Below are 24,287 nucleotides of genomic sequence, written 5' to 3' on the forward strand. Positions count from 1 at the left end.
TAGAACCATAGTCTGACTATAATAGAACATAAATATATACTGTATTGAACTTGAAGAACACTCATATAAAAGTAAAGATTCAGGGTTAAGCCCACCTATTCTCAAAGGATAAGGAGGACACCCATCCCCATAGATTCCTCTTTCAGGACGGTGGTCAATGCAGCCGGTGGTCAATGCAGCCGGCACATTCCTAAAGATTCTGAGATGACAGGCCTTTTTTTTGAGTAATTTATAAAATGTAAATATTTTGGATAGATTAAATATATCATTAGCACATAATAAATAAAAACTTTTTCTGATGATGTGTAATAATCAGGAACTTGTTATTTGTGAAAAAGATTGTATAAACATTTCATGCAAATTAACAATAAAAACTAAACTGTAGCAGTCACTGGTATCTGTAAATTGTTTTGTTTCCTTCTTTTGCATGTTGATGTTTCTAACAAATAAAACTGAAAGTGAAATAAAGTTTATACATCTGACGACAGTTTTAGACGACCATTTGTTTAAACTATTGTCCACATCATATTCATTTCAAATTATTATTTGTTCAGCAAATATTAATTGTTTTTTAAATGGAATGTTTCTCACATGACATAAAAAATACAATTATTAGAAATATTAATATTACTCAGAAGCATTTTTAAATAAAAAAGTTAAATATAAATTTTAAAAAGGTAACCTGTAAAAGTGTACAAGGAATAACCTGATGTTAGAACATGGTAGGCCTACATAAAAGCTTTAACTTATATATTTCAACATTCAACAACAAAAATGGTAATATATAATAATGAAACAATACAACAATACCATTAATAGAGGATCTTGCAAGAAGCAAGACGTGACAACCTGTTAATTAGCTTTGGCAGAAAATTATTGAATTCAGATAGATTTTCAGGGGCATGTGCAGGATTTATTTTTAGGGAAGCTCTAAATGTTGAGTAATTTGAGAGGGGAGCGAGTATAAATAGATAAAAAAGCAAATATATACATTCTGAATAAATCAGTGAAAAAATAAACTCCTTATGACACGTAGTTTTTAAGATATGGTAATCCTGTAATTTCACCTAATTTGCATATTTAAGCTAATTTGCATATCATCGGGATGGGTGACCAAGGTGATGCTCAAAATGTGATATCCTCATCATATGTGACCATTTAAAAAATACAAATTTCTGTTTGCAATTTGTTTCACTTTGGGCTGTTTTTTAGATAGATTGCCTAGCCTAACTTTATAGTTATAGTTTAGCCTTAAATTGTACAAATAATTGTTTTCTATGAGTTTAATGTAGAAAAAAATGTTCATGTGATGAATAAAAATGCTATCTCTATATAATACAGAAAACACTTAATTATTTCTTAACACATCTCCTGCATAATAATAGATCAGTATTTCATTGTTCAATTCGGTTTCGGTTATTAACACAAAACCTGACACTGCCATCATGAGTTGATGTTATATCATTTTGGTTGAACAATTATAGATGGCGCACTATAAGTTTGCTTTTTCAATGGCATACTATTTTTTTATTGAAACTGTTGCGAGACAAAGCAACTCAACATTTTTTACAAGCTGATTATCAAACGGAAGTATTTTAATATCACTTATGCCATGTGATATGAAATCAACCAATAAGATGACAAAGATATACTTAAGTATGTTATAAATTTAACTACTATACCATGATCTAAGCAGTGACAACTGAAGAACAAAACAAGAATTGTGTCCAACTTTTCTTGGGAAAATTAGAATAACACTGAAAATAAATAAATCAATCTTGTATGAAAGCTTTTACTGTAAACACTCTAGTGGACTAGCTGCTGAAATTTGTTGTTTATAGATTAAACTGAATACAATGAACAGGAATTTTGAACTAAATACAATGTTGTTTCGTAGCTTTTCAACAAGACAACTTGGAATATTATTTATGGTTACTTGCTGCTTGCATGTTGTTTCACCTCAGCAAACACACCCACCATTTGAATTTGTGGGAAATAAAACAATAAGCATAAGTTACTTACTTACTGAAGACAAAACTATTTTTGTTGGCCAAGAATTTTCTTTCATTTGTAAATTTGAATGGTTTCAAACACGTATCGACCAAATACAGCTTTCACAAAATGGTTCTTTTTTACCTAAAGATTCAGTTCAGATTGTTAAAGGTTTCTCAAGTAGAGATTATAGTATACAGGATTTTACAGTAACAATTTTAAATCTCACAGAGCTTCACACAGGATCATACAAGTGTGTCTATGAGAATGGTATGTATGTATCTGAGCAAGAGAAATCAATTATAGTTTGGCCAATTCCAGTGAATCCTAAATGTACATCTTTACAGCCATTTTATTTTGAAGGACAAGAAGTTAGCATCAAATGTGAAGCTATTGCTACATATCCAGACATTGAATTACAATGGAACTCTGACAAATCGACTTCTACTAATCCTCACAACATAACATTTATTGCTGAAAAAGAAATGAATGGGGTTGAAAATCAATGCTTAATGAATGTACCATCACAGGGCTCAGAAATATTTGATTGTAAAATTAAAACTTCAGTAACAAATATTGAGATTGTTGTTAATAATAATGTTACATTGGGACAACCAGCAACATTGCAATGCATTGTGGGTAACACCACTCAAGTACTCAACTATACTTGGACATTAAAATACAGTAGTTTAAAAAGAGGAATTCAATATATTCCAAATTGTAAAAATATTAATGGTGGTAGCAGCAAAAATATCAACTGTCCAACATTAGGTGATGAGAAGATTCTGAACATTGAGAAAGTGACAGCTGATATGAACAATGCTGTTATCACTTGTGAGGTACAAGGGTACAATGTTATTGGAAGAAACTCAAGTATACTTAATGTAAATGGACTACCTTCAGATACAACTATGATGGAGAAAGATAAGAAAAATAGGAATGACTTAACTACACCAGAAAATAAAAAAAATGAAAGAGTTAAGATGTCCAATGACCCAGACACAGAATTTATTAAAACAATTGCTATAGTTTGTGGAAGTCTTTTACTTATATTTCTGATATATATTATGGTTATTTGCTTCCGTCGTTTGAAAGTAACTTCAAATCAAGATATCCAAGTCGGTACAAGTATAACATGTGACAATGACTCTTATAACACAGTGCCATTGCCCATCAGTGCACCATTGACATCAGACAATACACAATATCATGGTGCTACTTGTCTTAATATCAATAGAGAAGAGAATCCTGAATTTCATATTTATCAAGACATCAACGTAAATTCTGAAGATGTCACTGATGAATACCTAATTCCTCTGGCAATGGTTAAACAATTTGATAGCTCAAATTGTGAAGAAAATATGACATATATTAAACAAACATGTGAAGGAATGGTTAATAAGTCAACAAGCAATTTGGAAGGTGACAACACAACAGATGATTTGTACACTCATCATGACATAAGCACAACTTTTGATGATGTCACTGATGGATACCTAACTCCTGTATTTTTTGCAGAAGAGGTTAAAAAAGATGAAAACTCCAAACATACAGAACATGGAGAATACACCTACAAAGAAATTGTAGATCCCATTAAAAATGATATAACAGATTCTCTTTATCTTGAGATTATTGAGTAATGTATACAATATGTACACATGTAGGATTGGTTCACATTATTAGTACATTCATTTTATACTGACCTAATCAGGTTAATTATGTTTTAATATAAAATTAAGCCGATTGGATATAGTTTTTTAAATGTATACTCAACTCGCCAAAATACAGGATGGATAAACTATTTTATAATTACCACCACTACTACTGGTTATACATGTAAAAGAAAATAATATTATACATAAATTATGTGTAGTTTAGATTTTAATTGTGCCTGCCTACATTTCTATTTCCTTCTTCCCATAATTAGTAATTGTCAAGAGTTTTTCGGTAAAACCCCCAAAAATTGTTATACTATAACATTGAAAACTAAACTGTAACAATAGAAATTTGTCTCTGTTAATCGTTTTGTTTTATGTTGATATTTGTAAAACAAATAAAAGTGAAAGTCAATTAAATTTTACATATCTGGAAACAGGCTGATATACCTAGATGTTTTTTCTTACTTTTACCTGTATTATCATATTACCTGTATATTTACTAAGCAAACATTTTGAACAAAATTAAGTATACCACAAAATATTCTATGTAATTGATACACTCAAATTTTGTATGGGATATAAATCTTTAATACACAAAGTTGTAGGACACAGCAGGGCACATCCTTGAGTTAAAAAAAAATTGAAACTAAAATAAATTTATTATTGCGTGTATTTTTCATGCATACATGATAAATTTTCATAATTGCCAATATTGCTCCATGCATTTATTTTCCTAATTATTTAATTAAATTGATATAGAGGGAGCTATGTATTAATAATTGATTATACAATAATGATATGAAGCTGATATTAAATAAACTTAACTATAACTGCCTATCTAATATTATAACATACCAAAACTATGCTTATTTAAATGATTATTTGCCTTCAGTGTGTCTGTTAACCTTTTACATTAAATTTTTAATTGTTGTACTTTTAATTTTTCTTAAAATTCTTAAAATAAAGTTTTTATTATTTTATATTTATTATAGAGAGCAGTGTTCTGTGATATGCTAGAGAGTTAACTGTTTTACTTCTTCAGAATGTACAGATTTATATTTGCTCAAATAAAACATTTTGCAAAATTCCTTGATTTTTTTTAAAAAATTCAAATACTTCCTTTACTAAACTGATATGATTGGCTAGCAATTTTCTCATCACATACAGATGATCTATTGTAAAGCAGAGTAGAATAAAATGAATTGCTTGATAATAATGTTGTTCCATTGTTCTTTCTGTTTATAGACTTCAAAGGAATTTAAAACATTTGTATATTGTGAAAATATCTTGGTTGAAAGATTTAAAGTTCATTTGCAGATTATTTGGATCCCACCTCAGTGAATTGGAAAAGTTGATATATGCGATTTTTTAATGTACACTGACAACGATTTTAGGATTAAATGCAATGTTTTTACATTTACCAACTTTAATACTTGGAATATTATTCATTTTTGGTTTCCATATTGGCTCATCGCAAATAGACAAAACAGAATCTCCAACAGTAACCATAAGTATAGAAGACCAAACATATTTTGTTTCTCAAGAACTTATTATTTCTTGTAAATTTGACTATTTTCAAACACATCTTGAGCAGCAAGATTTAATACTTACAAACAATGAATCAATTCTGACACAGGATTCATTAAGCATTGAAGAAATTTCTGGAAGCAAACAGGAATTAAAAATAACAATTTCAAATCTTACAGAGTCCAAATCCAAAAAGTCATTGCCACAAAAGATAACAATGGTTCAACACATACATGTATATTGGATGTACTAGCATGGAGTAAAGTGAAACTTTGTAAAATTGTAATCTCAATCAAAGAGATAAATATTGTTGGAAATATTGTTGCATTAGGAAAACCTGCAACGTTGCAATGCATTGTGGATGATGTCATCCCAGGTCTCAACTATACTTGGACATCTGAATCTAGCAGTTTTGATCAAAACAGAAATAAAAGTTATGATTACAATAATAGTAGCAACAGCAAAAACTGGCAAACATTAGGCAATGAGAATACCCTGAACATTGAGAATGTGACAGCTGATTTAAACAATGCTGTTATCACTTGTGAGGTACAAGGGTACAATGTTATTGGAAGAAACTCTAGTATACTTACTGTAAATGGACTACCTACTGTACAACCTACAACAGAGAAAATTATGACTACAAAAGAAAAACATACTGGAAATGAAAATGCAAATAAAGATGAAACAAAAAGTAGTAACAATAACAATCTAATTTATTTTGTTGTTGGTATATTTGGATCTCTCACGTCAATAATATTTCTAATCTTTGTTGTCAAAATTTGCTTCCAGTGCATAAAGAAATCTTCACACCAAAGCAGCAAGGTTGGTAGTGTTCATCAGGTTGGTACAACTCCACCTACTATCAGCTATGTCAATGACTCTTACAACACAGTACCATTGTTCACCAGTGCACAATCTACATCAGACAATACACAATCTCATGGCGACATTATTTTCCATAATCTCAATAAAGAACAGAATGCTGAATTCCATATTTATCAGGACATCAACACAATGTCTGATGACATCACTGATGACTATCTTATTCCTTTGACAATAGTTAAACAATTTGATCACAGCTCTAATTGTAAAGAAAATGTAAGAGATATTAAACATGAAGCTTGTGAAGGAAAGGTAAAGTCAACAAGCAATCTGGAAGTTGACAACACATTAGATGAAAGTGTTGATTTACATACTTATTATAACATTAGCAACTTTTGATAAATGTCACAGATGATACATGACTCCTATCTATAGAACCATATATTGACTATAATAGAACCTAAATATATACTTTTTTTTTACTGGAGTAATTTATAAAATGTAAATATTTTGGATAGATTAAACATATTATTAGCACAAAATTAATAAAATGTTTACTTTTTTTCTGATAGTGTAATAATCAGGAACTGCTTATTTGTGAAAAGGATTGTATAAACATTACATGCAAGTTAACAATAAAAACTAAACTGTAGCAGTAACTGGATCTGTAAATTGTTTTGTTTACTTCTTTTGCATGTTGATGTTTCTAAAACAAATAAAACTGAAAGTGAAATAAGTTTATACATCTGACGACAGTTTTAGACTACCATCTGTTTAAACTATTGCTCACATCATATTACTCATACATTTTTCATTCATACAATTATTATTTGTTCAGCAAAAACATCAAATATTAATTGTTTTTTTAAATGGAATGTTTCTCACATGACATAAGAAATACAATTATTAGAAACATTATTATTATTACTCAGAAGCATTTTTAAATAAAAAGTTAAATATAAATTTTAAAAAGTAACCTGTAAAAGTAACCTGATAATCCAAGGTTAGAACATGGTAGGCCTACATATAAGCTTTCACTTATATATTTCAACATTTATTAGTTTCTATCAATGGTAAAACAATACAACAACAAAAGTGGTAATTTATAATAATGAAACAATACAACAATACCATTAATAGAAGATCTTGCAAGAAGCAAGATGTGACAACCTGTTAATTAGCTTTGGCAGAAAATGATTGAATTCAGATAGATATAGACATTCAGGGGCGTGTGCAGGATTTATTTTTAGGGGAGCTCAAAATGTTGAGTACTTTGCGAGGGGAGCAAGTATAAATAGATAAAAAAATAAATAAAAAAATATATATATTCTGAATAAATCAGTGACAAAATAAACTTTCTATGACTAGTAGTTTTTGAGATATGGTAATCCTGTAATTTCACCCTAATTTACACATTTAAGCTAACTTGCATATCATCGGGATGAGCGACCAAGGTGATGCTCAAAATGTTATGTCCTCATCATATGTGACCATTTAAAAAATACAAATTTCTGTTTGCAATTTGTTTCACTTTGGGCTGTTTTTTTAGATAGATTGCCTAGTCTAACATTATAGTTATAGTTTAGCCTTAAATGGTACATAATTGTTTTCTATGAGTTTAATATAGAAAAAAATGTCCATGTGATGAATAAAAATGCTATCTCTATATAATACAGAAAACACTTAATTATTTCTTAACACATCTACTGCATAATAATAGATCAGTATTTCATTGTTCAATTCGGTTTCGGTTATAAACACAAAACCTGACACTGCCATCATGAGTTGATGTTATATCATTTTGGTTGAACAATTATAGATGGCGCACTATAAGTTTGCTTTTTCAATGGCATACTATTTTTTCATTGAAACTGTTGCGAGACAAAGCAACTCAACATTTTTTACAAGCTGATTATCAAACGGAAGTATTTTAATATCACTTATGCCATGTGATATGAAATCAACCAATAAGATGACAAAGATATACTTAAGTATGTTATAAATTTAACTACTATACCATGACCTAAGCAGTGACAACTGAAGAACAAAACAAGAATTGTGTCCAACTTTTCTTGGGAAAATTAGAATAAGTATATAAAGTTTGCATGCTATTTAATGAATCAATCTTGTATGAAAGCTTTTACTTTTTACATGAAAGCTGTAAATACTCAAGTGGACTAGTTGCTACAATTTGTTGTTTATAGATTAAACTGAATACAATGAACAGGAATCCTGGACTAAATACAATGTTGTTTCAATGCTTTTCAACAAGACAACTTGGAATATTATTTATGGTTACTTGCTACTTGCATGTTGTTTCACCTGAGCAAACACACCCACCATTTATAAAAGAAGGAAGCCCAAAAATAAGCATAAGTACTGAAGATAAAACTTATTTTGTTGACCAAGAACTTTCTTTCACTTGTAAATTTGAATGGTTTCAAACACTTATCAACCAAATAGACATAAAGCTGTCACAAAATGGTTCTTTTTTACCTAAAGATTCAGTTCAGATTGATACAGGTTTCACAAAAGCAGATTACAGTATACAGTTATTTAAAATATCAATATTAAATATTACAGAGTCTCACACAGGATCATACAAGTGTGTCTATGATAATGGTATGTACAAATCTGAGCAAGAAAAATCAGTTACAGTTTGGCCAATTCCAGTGAATCCTAAATGTACATCTTTGCAGCCATTTTATTTTGAAGGACAAGAAGTTAGCATCAACTGTGAAGCTATTGCTACATATCCTGACATTACATTAAAATGGAACTCTAAAAAATCCACTTTTAGAAATCCTCACAACATAACATTCATTGCTAAAAAAGACATGAATGGGCTTGAATATCGATGCATTAAATGAATGTACCATCATGGGGCTCAGAAATATTTGATTGTAAAATTAAAACTTCAGTAACAAATATTGAGATTGTTGTTGAAAATAATTTTACATTGGGACAACCAGCAGCATTGCAATGCATTGTGGGTAACACCACTCAAGTACTCAACTATACTTGGACATCAGAAAACAGTAGTTTAAAAAGAGGAATTCAACATAATTCAAATTGTAAAAGTATCAATGGTGGTAGCAGCAAAAATACCAACTGCCCAACATTAGGCAATGAGAAGATACTGAAAATTGAGAATGTGACAGCTGATATGAACAATACTGTTATCACTTGTGAGGTACAAGGGTACAATGTCATTGGCAGAAACTACAGTATACTTACTGTAAATGGACTACCTACTGTAGAACCTACAAGATATACAGTTACGGCAGAAAAGGATAAGCACACTAGAAGAGAACTAACTACACAAGAAAATACAAAAAGTAAGGAGAATAGTGACAATGAGACTTACAATGATAGCAACAACAATGTTACTTATATATATGTCATTGTTGCTATTTTTGGATCTCTGATGTTATTGATATTTCAAATCTACATTCTGGTAATTTGCTTCCATCGCTTTAAGGCATCAAATCAAAGTGTTCCTCAGGTTGGCACAACTCCACCTACTATCAGCTATGTCAATGACTCTTACAACACAGTGCCATTGTCAACCAGTGCACCATCTGCATCAGACAATACACAAGCTCATGGTGACATTACTTGCCTTAACCTCAATAAAGAGGATGCTGAATTCCATATTTACCAGGACATCAACACAACGTCTGAAGACATCACAGATGACTACCTTATTCCTTTGACAATAGTTAAACAACATGATCACAGCTCTAATTATGAACAAAATATAAGAGAAATTAAACATGAGGAAGAAACTTGTCGAGGAATGGTAAAGTCAACAAGCAATCTGGAAGTTGACAGTACAGATGAAATTGTTGATTTACATACTTATTATAACATTAGCAACTTTTGAAAATGTCACAGATTATACATGACTCTTATCTATAGAACCATTTAGTCTGACTAAAATAGAACCTAAATATATACTGTGTTGAACTTGAAGAACACTCATGTAAAGTAAAGATTCAGGGATAAGCCCACCTATTCTCAAAGGATAAGGAGGAAACCCAACCTCATAGAATCCTCTTCCAGTACGGTGGTCAATGCAGCCGGCACTCTGATAATTTTGGGCACGTTCCTAAAGATCCGGAGATGACAGGCCCTTTTCTTGAGTAATTTATAACATTTTTTGAATGTTGATGTTTCTAAACAAATAAAACTGAAAGTGAAATAAAGTGTATATATCTGACAACAGTTTTAGACTAACATTTGTTTAAACTATTGCTCACATCATATTACTCATACATTTTTCAAATTATTATTTGTTCAGCAAAACCATCAAATATTAATTTTTTTTTAAATGGAATGTTTCTCACATGACATAAGAAATACAATTATTAGAAATATTATTATTATTACTCAGAAGCATTTTTAAATAAAAAAGTTAAATATAAATTTTAAAAAAGGTAACCTGTAAAAGTAACCTGATAATCCAAGGTTAGAACATGGTAAGCCTACATATAAGCTTTCACTTATATATTTCAACATTTATTAGTTTCTATCAATGGTAAAACAATACAACAATAAAAAAGTGGTAATTTATAATAATGAAACAATACAACAATACCATTAATAGAAGATCTTGCAAGAAGCAAGATGTGACAACCTGTTAATTAGCTTTGGCTAATGATTGAATTCAGATAGATATAGACATTCAGGGGGATGTGCAGGATTTATTTTTAGGGGAGCTCAAAATGTTGAGTACTTTGAGAGGGGAGCAAGTATAAATAGATAAAAAAATAAATTTAAAAATATATATATTCTGAATAAATCAGTGACAAAATAAACTTTCTATGACTAGTAGAGAGATATGGTAATCCTGCAATTTCACCCTAATTTACATATTTAAGCTAATTTGCATATCATCGGGATGAGTGACCAAGGTGATGCTCAAAATTTGATGCCCTCATCATATGTGACCATTTAAAAAAGAAAAATCTCTGTTTGCAATTTTTTTCACTTTGGGCTGTTTTTTAGATAGATTGTCTAGCCTAACATTATAGTTATAGTTTAGCCTTAAATGGTACAATTAATTGTTTTCTATGAGTTTAATGTGGAAAATATTTTCATGTGATGAATAAAAATGCTCTCTCTATATAATACAGAAAACATTTAATCTTTTCTTAACACATCTACTGCATAATAATATATCAGTATTTCATTGTTCATTTCGGTTTCGGTCATAAACACAAAACCTGACACTGTCAATCAAACTACAGCAAAAAGGCGGTACTATATGATTTTGGCTGATCAATTATAGATGGCGCACTATATGTTTGCTTTTTCTATGGCATTCTATTTTTCCATTAGAACTGTTGCAAGACAAAGCAACTCAAAATGTTTACAAGCTGATTTTTTAACGGAAGTATTTGAACATTACATAAAAATCATGTGATATGAAATCAACCAATAAGATGGCAAAGATATACTTCAGTTTGTTATAAATTTAACTACTATACCATGATCTAAGCAGTGACAATTGAAGAACAAAAGAAGAATTGTGTCCAACTTTTCTTGGGAAAATTAGAATAACACCGACAGTATATAAAGTTTGCATGTTATTTAAATGAATCAATCTTGTATGAAAGATTTTACTGTAAACACTCAAGTGGACTAGCTGCTGCAACTTGTTGTTTATAGATTAAACTGAATACAATGAACAGGAATCCTGGACTAGATACAATGTTGTTTCAATGCTTTTTAACAAGACAACTTGGAAATTTATTTATGGTTACTTTCTATTTACATGTTGTTTCACCCGAACAAACAAACCAACCATTTATAACTGAAGAAATCCCAACAATAAGCATCAGTACTGAAGATAAAACTTATTTTGCTGACCAAGAACTTACTTTCACTTGTAAATTTGCATGGTTTCAAACACGTATCAACCAAATAGACATACAGCTTTCACAAAATGGTTCTTTTTTACCTAAAGATTCAGTTAAGATTGTTAAAGGTTTCTCAAATGGGGATTACAGTATACAGGATTTTACAGTAACAATTTTAAATCTCACAAAGTTCCACACAGGATCATACAAATGTGTCTATGATAATGGTATGTACAAATCTGAGCAAGAAAAAACAATTACAGTTTGGCCAATTCCAGTGAATCCTAAATGTACATCTTTGCAGCCATTTTATTTTGAAGGACAAGAAGTTAGCATCAAATGTGAAGCTATTGCTACATATCCAGACATTACATTAAAATGGAACTCTGGAAATTCCACTGCTAAAAATCCTCACAACATAAAATTCATTGCTGAAAAAGACATGAATGGGCTTAAATATAAATGCTTAATGAATGTACCATCATGGAGATCAAGACCCTTTGTTTGTAAATTTATAATTTTAGTAAAAAACATTGAAATTGTTGTTATAAATAATAATGTTACATTAGGACAACCAGCAGCATTGCAATGCATTGTGGGTAACACCAATCAAGAACTCAACTATACTTGGACATTAGAATACAGTAAGTTAAAAAGAGGAATTCAACAAAATCCAAATTGTAAAAATATCAATGGTGGTAGCAGCAAAAATATGAACTGCAATGAGAATACCCTGAACATTGAGAAAGTGACAGCTGATATGAACAATGCTGTTATCACTTGTGAGGTACAAAGGTACAATGTTATTGGAAGAAACTCAAGTATACTTACTGTTAAAGAACATACAACAGATGCAATAACTATTGTAGAACCTACAACAGATAAAACTATGACTACTAAAGAAAAACATAATGGAAATGACAGTGACAATTTAATTTATTTTGTTGTTGGAATATTTGGATCTCTTACATTATTGATATTCCTAATCTATATTGTGAGAATTTGCTTCCAATTTGTCACAAAATCTTCAAACCAAAGCAGCGGGGTTGGTACAATACAAGCTATTGTAAGCTATGATAATGAATCTTACAAAACAGTGCCATTGGTGGTTCGTGCACCATTAAAGTCTGCCACCAAACTTCATCATACTTCACAGCAATTATTAACAGACAACCAGATGAGTTCTGCTTCGAGTGTGATCTCATTACCAGATGAAAGACAACGTCAACGCATGAAACAAACATGGATATCGACACGTCACCTAACACCAGTACATTCAACAACTACTTTTGAATCTAGTGATGATGAATATACACACAGCATTGATGAAATGTTTAATGACCCTATGTATGATGAGATAAATTCTAAAACATTGAAAAATCAGAGGGAAGATTTCAGGACAGAAGCAGACCAAGTTGAACCTACTTGGAGTGGTGCAAAGCACAGAGATGGCAACGGAGCTGAAGGTGATGGACACAAGACAAAAACTGAAGATCCGTATCAAGAAATTGGGAATGAGTTTACAGCAAGAGACAAAAGACTGACATCAGAAGGAAATGCTTTGAATCCTTATGAGAAAATATCAGAATTGGAAGCTGGTTTTAATTCTGAAGAGGTGAATGAAAATATATATTCACAACCAGATAAGAAGAAATCATCTCAAGAGACATGCTCTGATAATAAACAAGAGTTTGGAAAAACACAAACAAAATCAAACAGCAGTGACACAGAACATATCTACTCTCAAGTTAATAAAAAGATGAAAAATAAAGTTTTAAAGGATCAATATCTGGAGATATATGCAGAGACTGTGGACGTTGTCAGGAGTGATGCAAGTGAGTCTGAAGATGAGACAGAAACTAGCTGCTAATGGAAGACAACCTATAAAGTCAACAACTATACAAGGTAATTTGGAATACAAAAAATGTATTATTTTTATTATTTGACTTATTTTTGGAATACAAAAAAATGTATTATTTGACTTATTTTGCTCATACAGTATAGTAACCAGAGATGTTGTTATAACTCCTATGTTTTCTGAAAATTAAATTAGTACTAAGCTGCGCATGATCAACTAATTTGTCTTCTCTACACCTAGTACTTTTAAGTACAGTACCTATATTAAAAAAGACGTCTGGCTGTCTGATGGCGACTATGTATTGATGAATGATTCAGAGTGGGAATGCTAGTTGACCATACTAACAGTACCATATTGATTTTTGGGTCAGCTGACAAAATTATCATTTAGTTATAATAATAATAATATTTATTCAGCATGTTATATCAAGTACAATCTTCCAGGAGCAAGCAATAGGCATATGAACATAATTAACTGCTCTTGTTCCAACTAATACAAATAGAACCTAAACAAAACTCAATTTAATTGAACATTTGTATTAGAGGGCAGTATAAAGTTTCTCATAATATACAATAATTTGAAATTACTAACTTTCCATAAATTAAATGAAAACAGAAACCAAATCAAAAACAACAATATACCTAATTTAAATGCTTCATTTACAAAACTGAAATGATTGGCTAGAAATTTCCCATCAGGAATAATATTTCTTTATACAGTCTTACACAAATCATATTTAGCTATTTTACTGTACGGTGATCTACTGCAAGCATTGCAGAATAAATCAATCATTTGTTCCACTTTTTTTTCAGATTTTGAACTTCAAAGGAATTGTGAAATTTGTATATTGTGAAAATATCTTGGTTGAAAGATTTAAAGTTTATTTGCAGATTATTTGGATCCCACCTCAGTGACAATTTCTGAAAATATATTACATAGTTATTTCAACTGGAAAAGCTGACATGTGATTTTCCTAATCTATACTGACAAAGATTCTAGGATTACAATGTTGTTACCATCAGCAACTTTTAAACTTGGAATGTTATTTATTTTTGGTTCTCATACTGGGTCATCACAAATATACAAAACAGTACCTCCAGTGAATACAGGAAATCCAAAAGCAAGCATACATATAGAAGATAAAATATATTTTGTTTCTCAACAACTTATTATTTCTTGTAAATTTGACTTCTTTCAAACACATATTGAGGAACAAGATTTAATACTAACAAACAATGGATCAAATCTACCAAAAGATTTATTAAATATTGAAGAGATTTCTACAAGTAAAATTAATTTACAGGAATTTAAAATAACAATTTCAAATCTTACAGAGTCTCACACTGGATCATACAAATGTGGCACCATGCATGGTAGTGGTAACAATTTAAATGAACTGTCTAATCAACAAATGGTCAAAGTTTGGCCAATTCCAGAGGACCCTAGGTGCACAACATCGCCAGAATTCTATTTTGAAGGACAAAACGTGACTTTAACATGTGAAACCACTGCTATATATCCTACTTTTACATTAAAATGGAATAATGAACAACCCAAACATGAAAATCTTCAAATCCAAAATGTCATTGCCACAAAAGAAAACAATGGTTCAAAACAGACATGTATATTGGATGTATTATCATGGAGTACAGTGAAACTTTGTAAAATTGAAATTTCAATCAAACAGATAAATATTGTTGGAAATAATGTTGAATTAGGACAACCTGCAACGTTGCAATGCATTGTGGATGATGCCATCCCAGGTCTCAACTATACTTGGACATCTGTATCTAACAGTTTTTATCAAAATGGAAATACAAGTTATGATTACACTAATAATAGCAGAAACAGCAAAAACTGGCAAACATTAGACTATGAGAATACACTGAACATTGAGAAAGTGACAGTTGATATGAACAATACTGTTATCACTTGTGAAGTAGAAAGGTACAATGTTATTAGAAGAACCTCTAGTATACTCAATGTAAATGAACTACCTACTGTAGAACCTACAACAGATGCAATAACTACTATTATACCTACAACAGATGCAATAACTACTACAGAAACTACAACAGAGAAAATTATGACTACAAATGAAAAACATACTGGAAATGAAAATGCAAATACAGAAACAACAAAAAGTAATAAGAATAACAATCTAATTTTCTTTGTTGTTTGTATATTTGGATCTCTCACCTTATTAATATTTCTAATCTTTGTTGTCAGAATTTGTATCCAGTGCATAAAAAAATCTTCAAACCAAAGCAGCAATGTTGGTACAATACAAGCTATTGTAAGCTATGATAACGAATCTTACAAAACAGTACCATTGGTGGTTCGTGCACCACCCAAGTCTGCCACCAAACTCCACCATACATCACAGCAATTATTAACAGACAACCAGATGAGTTCTGCTCCGAGTATGATCTCATTACCAGATGAACGGCAACGCCAACGCATGAAACACACATGGATATCGACACGTCACCTAACACCCGTACATTCAACCACTACATTTGGATCTAGTGATGATGAATATACACACAGCATTGGTGAAATGTTTAATGACCCTATGTATGATGAGATAAATTCTAAAACATTGACAAATCAGAGAGAAGATTTCAGAACAGAAGCAGACCAAGTTGAGCCTTCTTCGAGTGGTTCAAAGCACAGAGATGGCAACAGAGCTGATGGTGATGAACACAAGACAAAAACTGAAGATCCATATCAAGAAATTGGGAAAGAGTTTACAGCAAGAAACAAAAGACTCACATCAGAAGGAAATGCTTTGAATCCTTATGAGAAAATATCAGAATTGGAAGCTGGCTTTAATTCTGAAGAGGTGAATGAAAAATCGTCTCAAGAAACATGCCTTAATAAACAAATAAAGAAAGAGTTTGGAAAAACAACAAACAGTGAAACAGAACATATCTACTCTCAAGTTAATAAAAAGATGAAAAACAAAGTTTTAAAGGATCAATATCTGGAGATATATGCACAGACTGAGGACGTTGTCAGGAGTGATGCAAGTGAATCTGAAGATGAGAAAGAAACTAATGCTAATGGAAGATAGGTACCTACAAAGTCAACAACTATACAAGGTAGTTTGCAAGACATTTTATTTTTGATGGGATATATTCTACTCAACTATAGTAATCAGAGTTGTTATTATAACTACTAAGTTTTCTAAAAATCAAATTGGTACTAAGTTGTGAATTGTCAACAAATTTGTCTGCTCCCAAACAGTCACCAAAGAAGTACCGATTAGGACTGTTAGATGATGGTGACTATGAATGGATGAATGGTTCAGTTAGGAATGCTAGGTAACCATACTAACAGTACCATCCTGATTTTTGGATCAGCTGACAAAATTATCATTTAGTTATAATAATAATAATAATATTTATTCAGCATGTTACAATCTTCCAAGCGCAAGCAATAGGCATATGCCTGAACATAATTAACTGCTCTTGTTCCAACAAATACAAATAGAACCTCAACAAAACTCAATTTAATTGAACATTTGTATTAGAGGGCAGTATAAAGTTTTCTCATAATATACAATAATATGAAATTACTAACTTTCCATAAATTAAATGAAAACAGAAACCACATCAAAAACTACAACATACCTAATTTAAATGCTTCATTTAGAAAACTGAAATGATTGGCTAGAAATTTCCCATCAGGAATAATATTTCTTTATACAGACTTACACAAATTCATATTTAGCTATTGTACTGTACGGTGGTCTACTGTAAGCAGTGTAGAATAAATCAATAATTTGACAGGAATTTTGATTCCACTTTACTTCTGGTAGTGAACTTCAAAGGAATTGAGAAATTCATGAATTGTGAAAATATCTTGGTTAAAAGATTTAAAGTTTATTTGCAGATTATTTGGATCCCACCTCAGTGATAATTTCTGAAAATATATTACATAGTTATTTCAACTGGAAAAGCGGACATATTTCATTTTTGTAATCTACATTGACAAAGATTCTAGGATTAAATACAATGTTTTTACATTTACCAACTTTAATACTTGGAATATTATTCATTTTTTCCCATATTGGCTCATTTCAAATAGACAAAACAGAATCTCCAACAGCAACCATAAGTATAGAAGAACAAACATATTTTGTTTCTCAAGAACTTATTATTTCTTGTAAATTTGACTATTTTCAAACACATCTTGAGCAGCAAGATTTAATACTTACAAACAATGAATCAATTCTGACACAGGATTCATTCAATATTGAAGAAATTTCTGGAAGCAAACAGGAATTTAAAATAACAATTTCAAATCTTACAGAGTCCCACACAGGATCATACAAATGTGGCACCACACAGGGCACAGATATAAGTGGACAGTCTAATCAACAAATGGTCAAAGTTTGGCCAATTCCTGAGGACCCTAGGTGCACAACATCCCCAGAATTCTATTTTGAAGGACAAAACGTGACTTTAACATGTGAAACCACTGCTATATATCCTAATTTTACATTAAAATGGAGTAATGAACAACCCAAACATGAAAATCTTCAAATCAAAGAAGTCATTGCCACAAAAGATAACAATGGTTCAAGACATACATGTATATTGGATGTACTAGCATGGAGTAAAGTAAAACTTTGTAAAATTGAAATTTCAATCAAACAGATAACTATTGTTGGTAATATTGTTGCATTAGGACAACCTGCAACATTGCAATGCATTGTGGATGATGTCATCCCAGGTCTCAACTATACTTGGACATCTGAATCTAGCAGTTTTGATCAAAACAGAAATAAAAGTTATGATTACAATAATAATAGTAGCAACAGCAAAAACTGGCAAACATTAGGCAATGAGAATACCCTGAACATTGAGAAAGTGACAGCTGATATGAACAATGCTGTTATCACTTGTGAGGTACAAGGGTACAATGTTATTGGAAGAAACTCTAGTATACTTACTGTATATGGACTACCTACTGTAGAACCTACAACAGATACAATAACTACTATAGAACCTACAAGATATACAGTTATGGCAGAAAAAGAAGAAAAGAGAGAACAAACTACACAAGAAAATACAAAAAGTAACAACAACAATTTTACTTATATATATATCACTGTTGCTATTTTTGGATCTCTTTTGTTTTTTATATTCCTAATCTATATTGTGAGAATATGCTTCCAGTGTTACACAAAGTCTTCAAACCAAAGCAGCAATGTTGGTACAATACAAGCTATTGTAAGCTATGATAATGAATCTTACAAAACAGTACCATTGGTGGTTCGTGCACAACCCAAGTCTGCCACCAAACTCCACCATACATCACAGCTATTGGTAACAGACAACCAGATGAGTTCTGCTCCGAGTGTGATCTCATTACCAGATGAAAGACAACGCCAACACATGAAACAAACATGGATATCGACACATCACCTAACACCAGTACATTCAACCACTACATTTGGATCTAGTGATGATGAATATACACACAGCATTGATGACATGTTTAATGACCCTATGTATGATGAGATAAATTCTAAAACGTTAAAAAATCAGAGAGAAGATTTCAGAACAGAAGCAGACCAAGTTGAGCCTTCTTGGAGTGGTTCAAAGCATAGAGATGGCAACAGAGCTGATGGTGATGAACACAAGACAAAAACTGAAGATCCATATCAAGAAATTGGGAACAAGTTTACAAAAAGAAACAAAAGAATGACATCAGAAGGAAATGCTTTGAATCCTTATGAGAAAATATCAGAATTGGAAGCTGGTTTTAATTCTGAAGAGGTGAATGAAAATATCTATTCACAACCAGATAAAAAGAAATCGTCCCAAGATACAAACCTTAATAAGCAAATAAAGGAAGAGTTTGAAAAAACCCAAACAAAATCAAACAGTGGTGAAACAGAACATATCTACTCTCAAGTTAACAAAAAGATGAAAAACAAAGTTTTAAAAGATCAATATCTGGAGATATATGCAGAGACTGTGGACGTTGTCAGGAGTGATGGAAGTGAATCTGAAGATGAGACAAACTGCTAAAACAAAGGCAAAACAGAAAGGAAAATATGTAACTTTGAATTGGTACCAACAAATGAAGCAACAACCTAAGGTGCAGTATTTACTATACACATACAATACTATGTTATATATTTTAATTTTATTTGCACATACATTAACAAAAAAAACAAGGATTGTTCCGTCCAATAACTTTGAGATTGAAAATGATTGCACATTTTAACATACCATAAAAGGGCATCTGTATATTTAAGCAGAAAAGTTTACAGCTAATTTTAAGTTGTACTTTTTTTCAGCAAAAAAAATGAATAGTTAATGTTGAAAAAAAATATATTAAAAAAGAAAGAATTCTCAATGCAAATCATATTTTTCACTCAGAGTAAACAATATGAAAAGAAATGTTAATAAATATTATATTATTGGAAAAAAATTAAACTAAACTTATAAATGATAATACCTACGGCCATATGACATGATGATGTTCCCGATATGATAGCTAGTTTGTTGGTGATCTTTTCTTGTTGTTCAGTCAAGCCTAGCATACCTTAAATCCAGGAAAAGAGAACAAACATCGCTTTCATAGGTTAGCACCAAAACACACAAGCAAATGTACAAATTATTTAACATTTTACATGCACAATATTACTATAGTCAGATAAATTATTTATGCAAGACAGTTTTTGTTTTTAATATAGAATTCTAATATTGGTAGTTTTAACATTTCTTGAGGCCATGTTTCCGCAGCCAAAACAAAATTATTATGATTTTTTAATCAATAAATTACGCATGATCAAACATTACCAAACAACTAGATGCCCAATCACATTGCAACAATTTGTCCTTTATGTCAAAGTTTAAAAATTATCTGATAGATAATCATCTGATTTGAATGAGATAATTATCCGTTAATTTTTCTCGAGACAGGCAATTTATCGGTTAATTTTTTCGGCTAATTATCGTTAATTTTTGACTGCGAAAACACGGTCTTATTTGGAATTATGATATATTGAACTATTATATACTGAACTTTAATTTTGTGATTTTTAGGACGGAGATAGGGTTGGGAAAGGGCAATGGAGAGTTAGAAATGTGTATATTTATAAACATAATTTAAACATTTTTTAGGATTTCAGTAGCACTCCAAAATACAATTGAATGAATTTTAAAAAACACATTTTATAAATATATGACTTTGTAAATATAGTATAGTTGCAAAAAAGCATACCAATTCCTCCAGCATGAGCGTCAATTATGGAACATCCAACTGGGATACCAGGATGAAGACCTAAGTCACTGGCAGCACTAGTACTTAAACCATTTCCAACTGGTTTCCCAGGGGATAAAACAACATTCCCTAAAAATGTAATTGTTAAAATTTAAACATGTAAAATAGACATGCTATTGGTTTTGTTTTTGGATAATTGAGATTTAAAAATAAAAAAGTATATACTGTTGTTGTGATGGCTAATAAACTGGGTTTTTATGAAGATAATTATGAAAAAAAAACTGTCATTTCTGTATTTACATGTAATTAGTTACCCAAATTTCAACTGTTTATAATACTAGTTAATATTAATATATTTCATGTAGTAATCACATTGTTTAATCCGATGTATTTTTAACATTTTTATTCTTTATTATATGTTTTGAATGGAGTTGTATAAATTTAAAAAAAGTAAATAATATTTTAGATGAAAATCTTGTCTATTACCTATTTAAGTTATATGTAATATAATAATAATATACCTATCTATGTATTAGAGAATGCCTCGTTTGGGAAACTCCTATTCAGGCAACACCCTATTTAGGGGACATCTTTACTGTAAAAGGTAAATATATGTTTTGTTTTTTCACTACAGCCAACCCCTAAGGGATTTTTTTGGTCTTAAAGGTGTCTCTTAATAGGGGTTCTACTGTATATTGAAGTAATTTTCAAATATTGTTGTATATTGCATTTATTTTTTAAATTTTGAAAATATAATGTAAAACTAATTATAAATTAAATAATCTAAAGATGACAAGTTATTACCAATTTTTGCAAAGTCATTAAGCAATAGTTCTTCTAAGCCAATCTGCTTCATGAATGACTCATCCCATTGGTTCTTACCATCATTGTCTGCTTGATAGGCCCACTTACAAACCAATGAGCAGAGAGATCTAAAAATATTGTTATAACAATGTAACTATTTTAAGAAATATTACTATTACATCTCTCCAAAAACTTGATGATCCTCGGCTAACTCAACAAAAGTATAAACAATGTAAATTAATTCCATTTTCGGTTTCAAATCAAATAATTACTGTATCATACAAATAACTAACAAAGAGACATAGATGAGCTGACTTTTGATAGTGAAATAAACATTCTATTAACTAATTACAAAAGATTTCTTACTTGATTTGATATTTTACAGTAGCAATAATTATACTGTAGTAGTATATTGTAGTAAATGTATGTTTTTAGCCTATACATTTCTTAGCTAAGTCACACTGTTACTTTCCTATGTCATGTGACTTTAATAAATATGTTGTACCATAATTAAGAGAGAACATCTGGATCATAAAATATTTTATATATTTTCTAAATCACGATCTTAACATTTTAATATTGTAACATAATAAATATATTTGACTTTTTAAATTACTTACTGTATTTGCAATTTTTTAACCATCTTTAATGTATTTTTAACTTTTTTATCTGCTGCAGTGTTTAAAAAAAGGTTTTTTGATTCTGTATTTCAAATTAGAGCTAATAAAGATGAAATTGAATTGAATATTGACTAGTGAAATTACTGAATTCTTCTACTTTAAATGAATGAGTTATGGTGGGTCTTGATCATGTAGCATCAAGTAAAAATGTATTAATAAAGTTTGACTGGATCCAGCCACTGATACCCACAGCATCATCATTTTTTCAGTAATTTGCCTTTATATTAATAAAGTTGTAGAACTACCTTGTTGTTGATCCGGTTGCCTTGTATGTCATGTAATCTGGAAGATCAAAGAAATGTCCAGCTTTTGCCCAAGTCTCCGGAAGATTCTTTAAAAAAAACAGTGATGATGAAAAAGTGAATGAAAAGATGTGGTCAGGGTGGTGACATGTATTCAGCAAGAAGGTCAACATATCAACAACTTCAGTACACTACACTTAATTAATGTTTTAAAACTTTTGGGCACAATGTTTTTGTTAACAGGACATTATAGAATGATGTGCTTAAATTGAATCATACCTCTTTCAACCACAGAAGCTTCGGTGGTTCCATTTCTAATGACATGCTGCCACCAACATATTTTAAGACGTCATGGTGCGTAGCATTGATTCTTTGCGTCTGGGCATGTGCTCTGTGATCCATCCACATCACAACATTCTGTTCATTGCTTCCTAGAATGTATTTAAAAATAAATCAATAAACCTACAGTATACTATAATACTCGTTTTACATTGCCCAGCAAAACTCTAGAGTTTACAAATACACCATACAAACATGTGCATGGTGTGTGTTATTGAACTCCAGAGTTTTAGGCTGTGTTCGGACGTAAAATCAGTTGAAATATACTGTAAACAAAAATCAAAACTTGATATATTTGATAATTAAAAAGAATTCTTAATTCAAAGTACTTTTTTACTCTTTTTTAAAATTCTGAATCATATACACTGAAAATAAATATGCAAATTAAACATTTTAAAAACTTTATAGATCAAAACATACCAGATGGACTAACAGATATTGGTTGGAAATTTGCATCAAGGGCAACAAGGGAACAAGTTGCATCAAAACCAATTCCTTTTATATATTTCTTGTCGATGTTTTTGATCACTTTCTGTAAAATGATATCAAGCCTTAAACACATTAGATATAAGCTTAAGCATAACAGAAGATTAAATTATTTATACCATTAAACATTATATAATTATGGGTGAATATAACTTTGATGATGAAAACCAAATTCTGGTATTTTGTAATCGAGAGCTGTTTGGATACAATTTTGAAATTCTTTTTACCCACCATTGTCTTTGAGTACAATGGTACCATTATTGTCTATCATTTACTTTCATCATATTGCATAGATAATAGAGGGACTTTCAGTTTGGGGGTGGGGAGAGGGGGAGATGTGGAGGGGTCATTTTCTTAATCTTTAGTTGTAGACGTTTATATTACAGTAACCTAGTGGTGCTCCATACAAAATACCAGAAGCTGATTTTATCATGGCCAAAATAAAACTAATTTCGAAAGCGTATACAACTCTCAACTTATGTATACCTTGACAACTTCACAGCAACAGGCCCAGATATTTTCACTGGACTGTTCATAGAATCCTGGTCTGGGTTCCCAAATTTTGATTTCAGCACTTGCTGAAGATTTTATTTCGCCCTTGTTATCAACAACAGCAGCTCTTACACTGCTGGTACCAACATCAACACCAACAAAGAAACAATTGAAATCTAACATTATTACAAGTAATTATAAAAGTATTTTTTAACATTAAACATTCTACTGATACAAATCAGCTGTTCACAACAACAAAAAACATTACACTCTTG

General features: G+C 30.7%; 1 protein-coding gene across 2 annotated transcripts in view; it reads right to left on the reverse strand.

Moving 5' to 3' along the window:
- Positions 1 to 24,245, reverse strand: part of LOC144844253 (FGGY carbohydrate kinase domain-containing protein-like) — a 66,722-nt gene extending 42,477 nt beyond the window's left edge. Inside the window, exons 1-7 of one of the 2 annotated variants that reach the window (XM_078701075.1) lie at positions 24,007 to 24,245; positions 23,455 to 23,566; positions 22,975 to 23,126; positions 22,699 to 22,784; positions 21,774 to 21,901; positions 20,970 to 21,098; positions 20,206 to 20,288 (exon numbers count right to left, since the gene is read on the reverse strand). In XM_078701075.1, the coding sequence (XP_078557201.1) occupies positions 20,206 to 20,288; positions 20,970 to 21,098; positions 21,774 to 21,901; positions 22,699 to 22,784; positions 22,975 to 23,126; positions 23,455 to 23,566; positions 24,007 to 24,195 (879 nt within the window). In that variant the 5' untranslated portion in view covers positions 24,196 to 24,245. The remainder of the gene's footprint in view (positions 1 to 20,205; positions 20,289 to 20,969; positions 21,099 to 21,773; positions 21,902 to 22,698; positions 22,785 to 22,974; positions 23,127 to 23,454; positions 23,567 to 24,006) is intronic. The other variant, XM_078701074.1, reaches the window with a different exon arrangement.
- Between the last annotated feature and the right edge of the window lie 42 nt (positions 24,246 to 24,287).

This window comes from Antedon bifida, chromosome 6 (genome assembly GCF_963402885.1).
Source record: "Antedon bifida chromosome 6, ecAntBifi1.1, whole genome shotgun sequence".
Lineage (NCBI taxonomy): Eukaryota > Metazoa > Echinodermata > Crinoidea > Comatulida > Antedonidae > Antedon > Antedon bifida.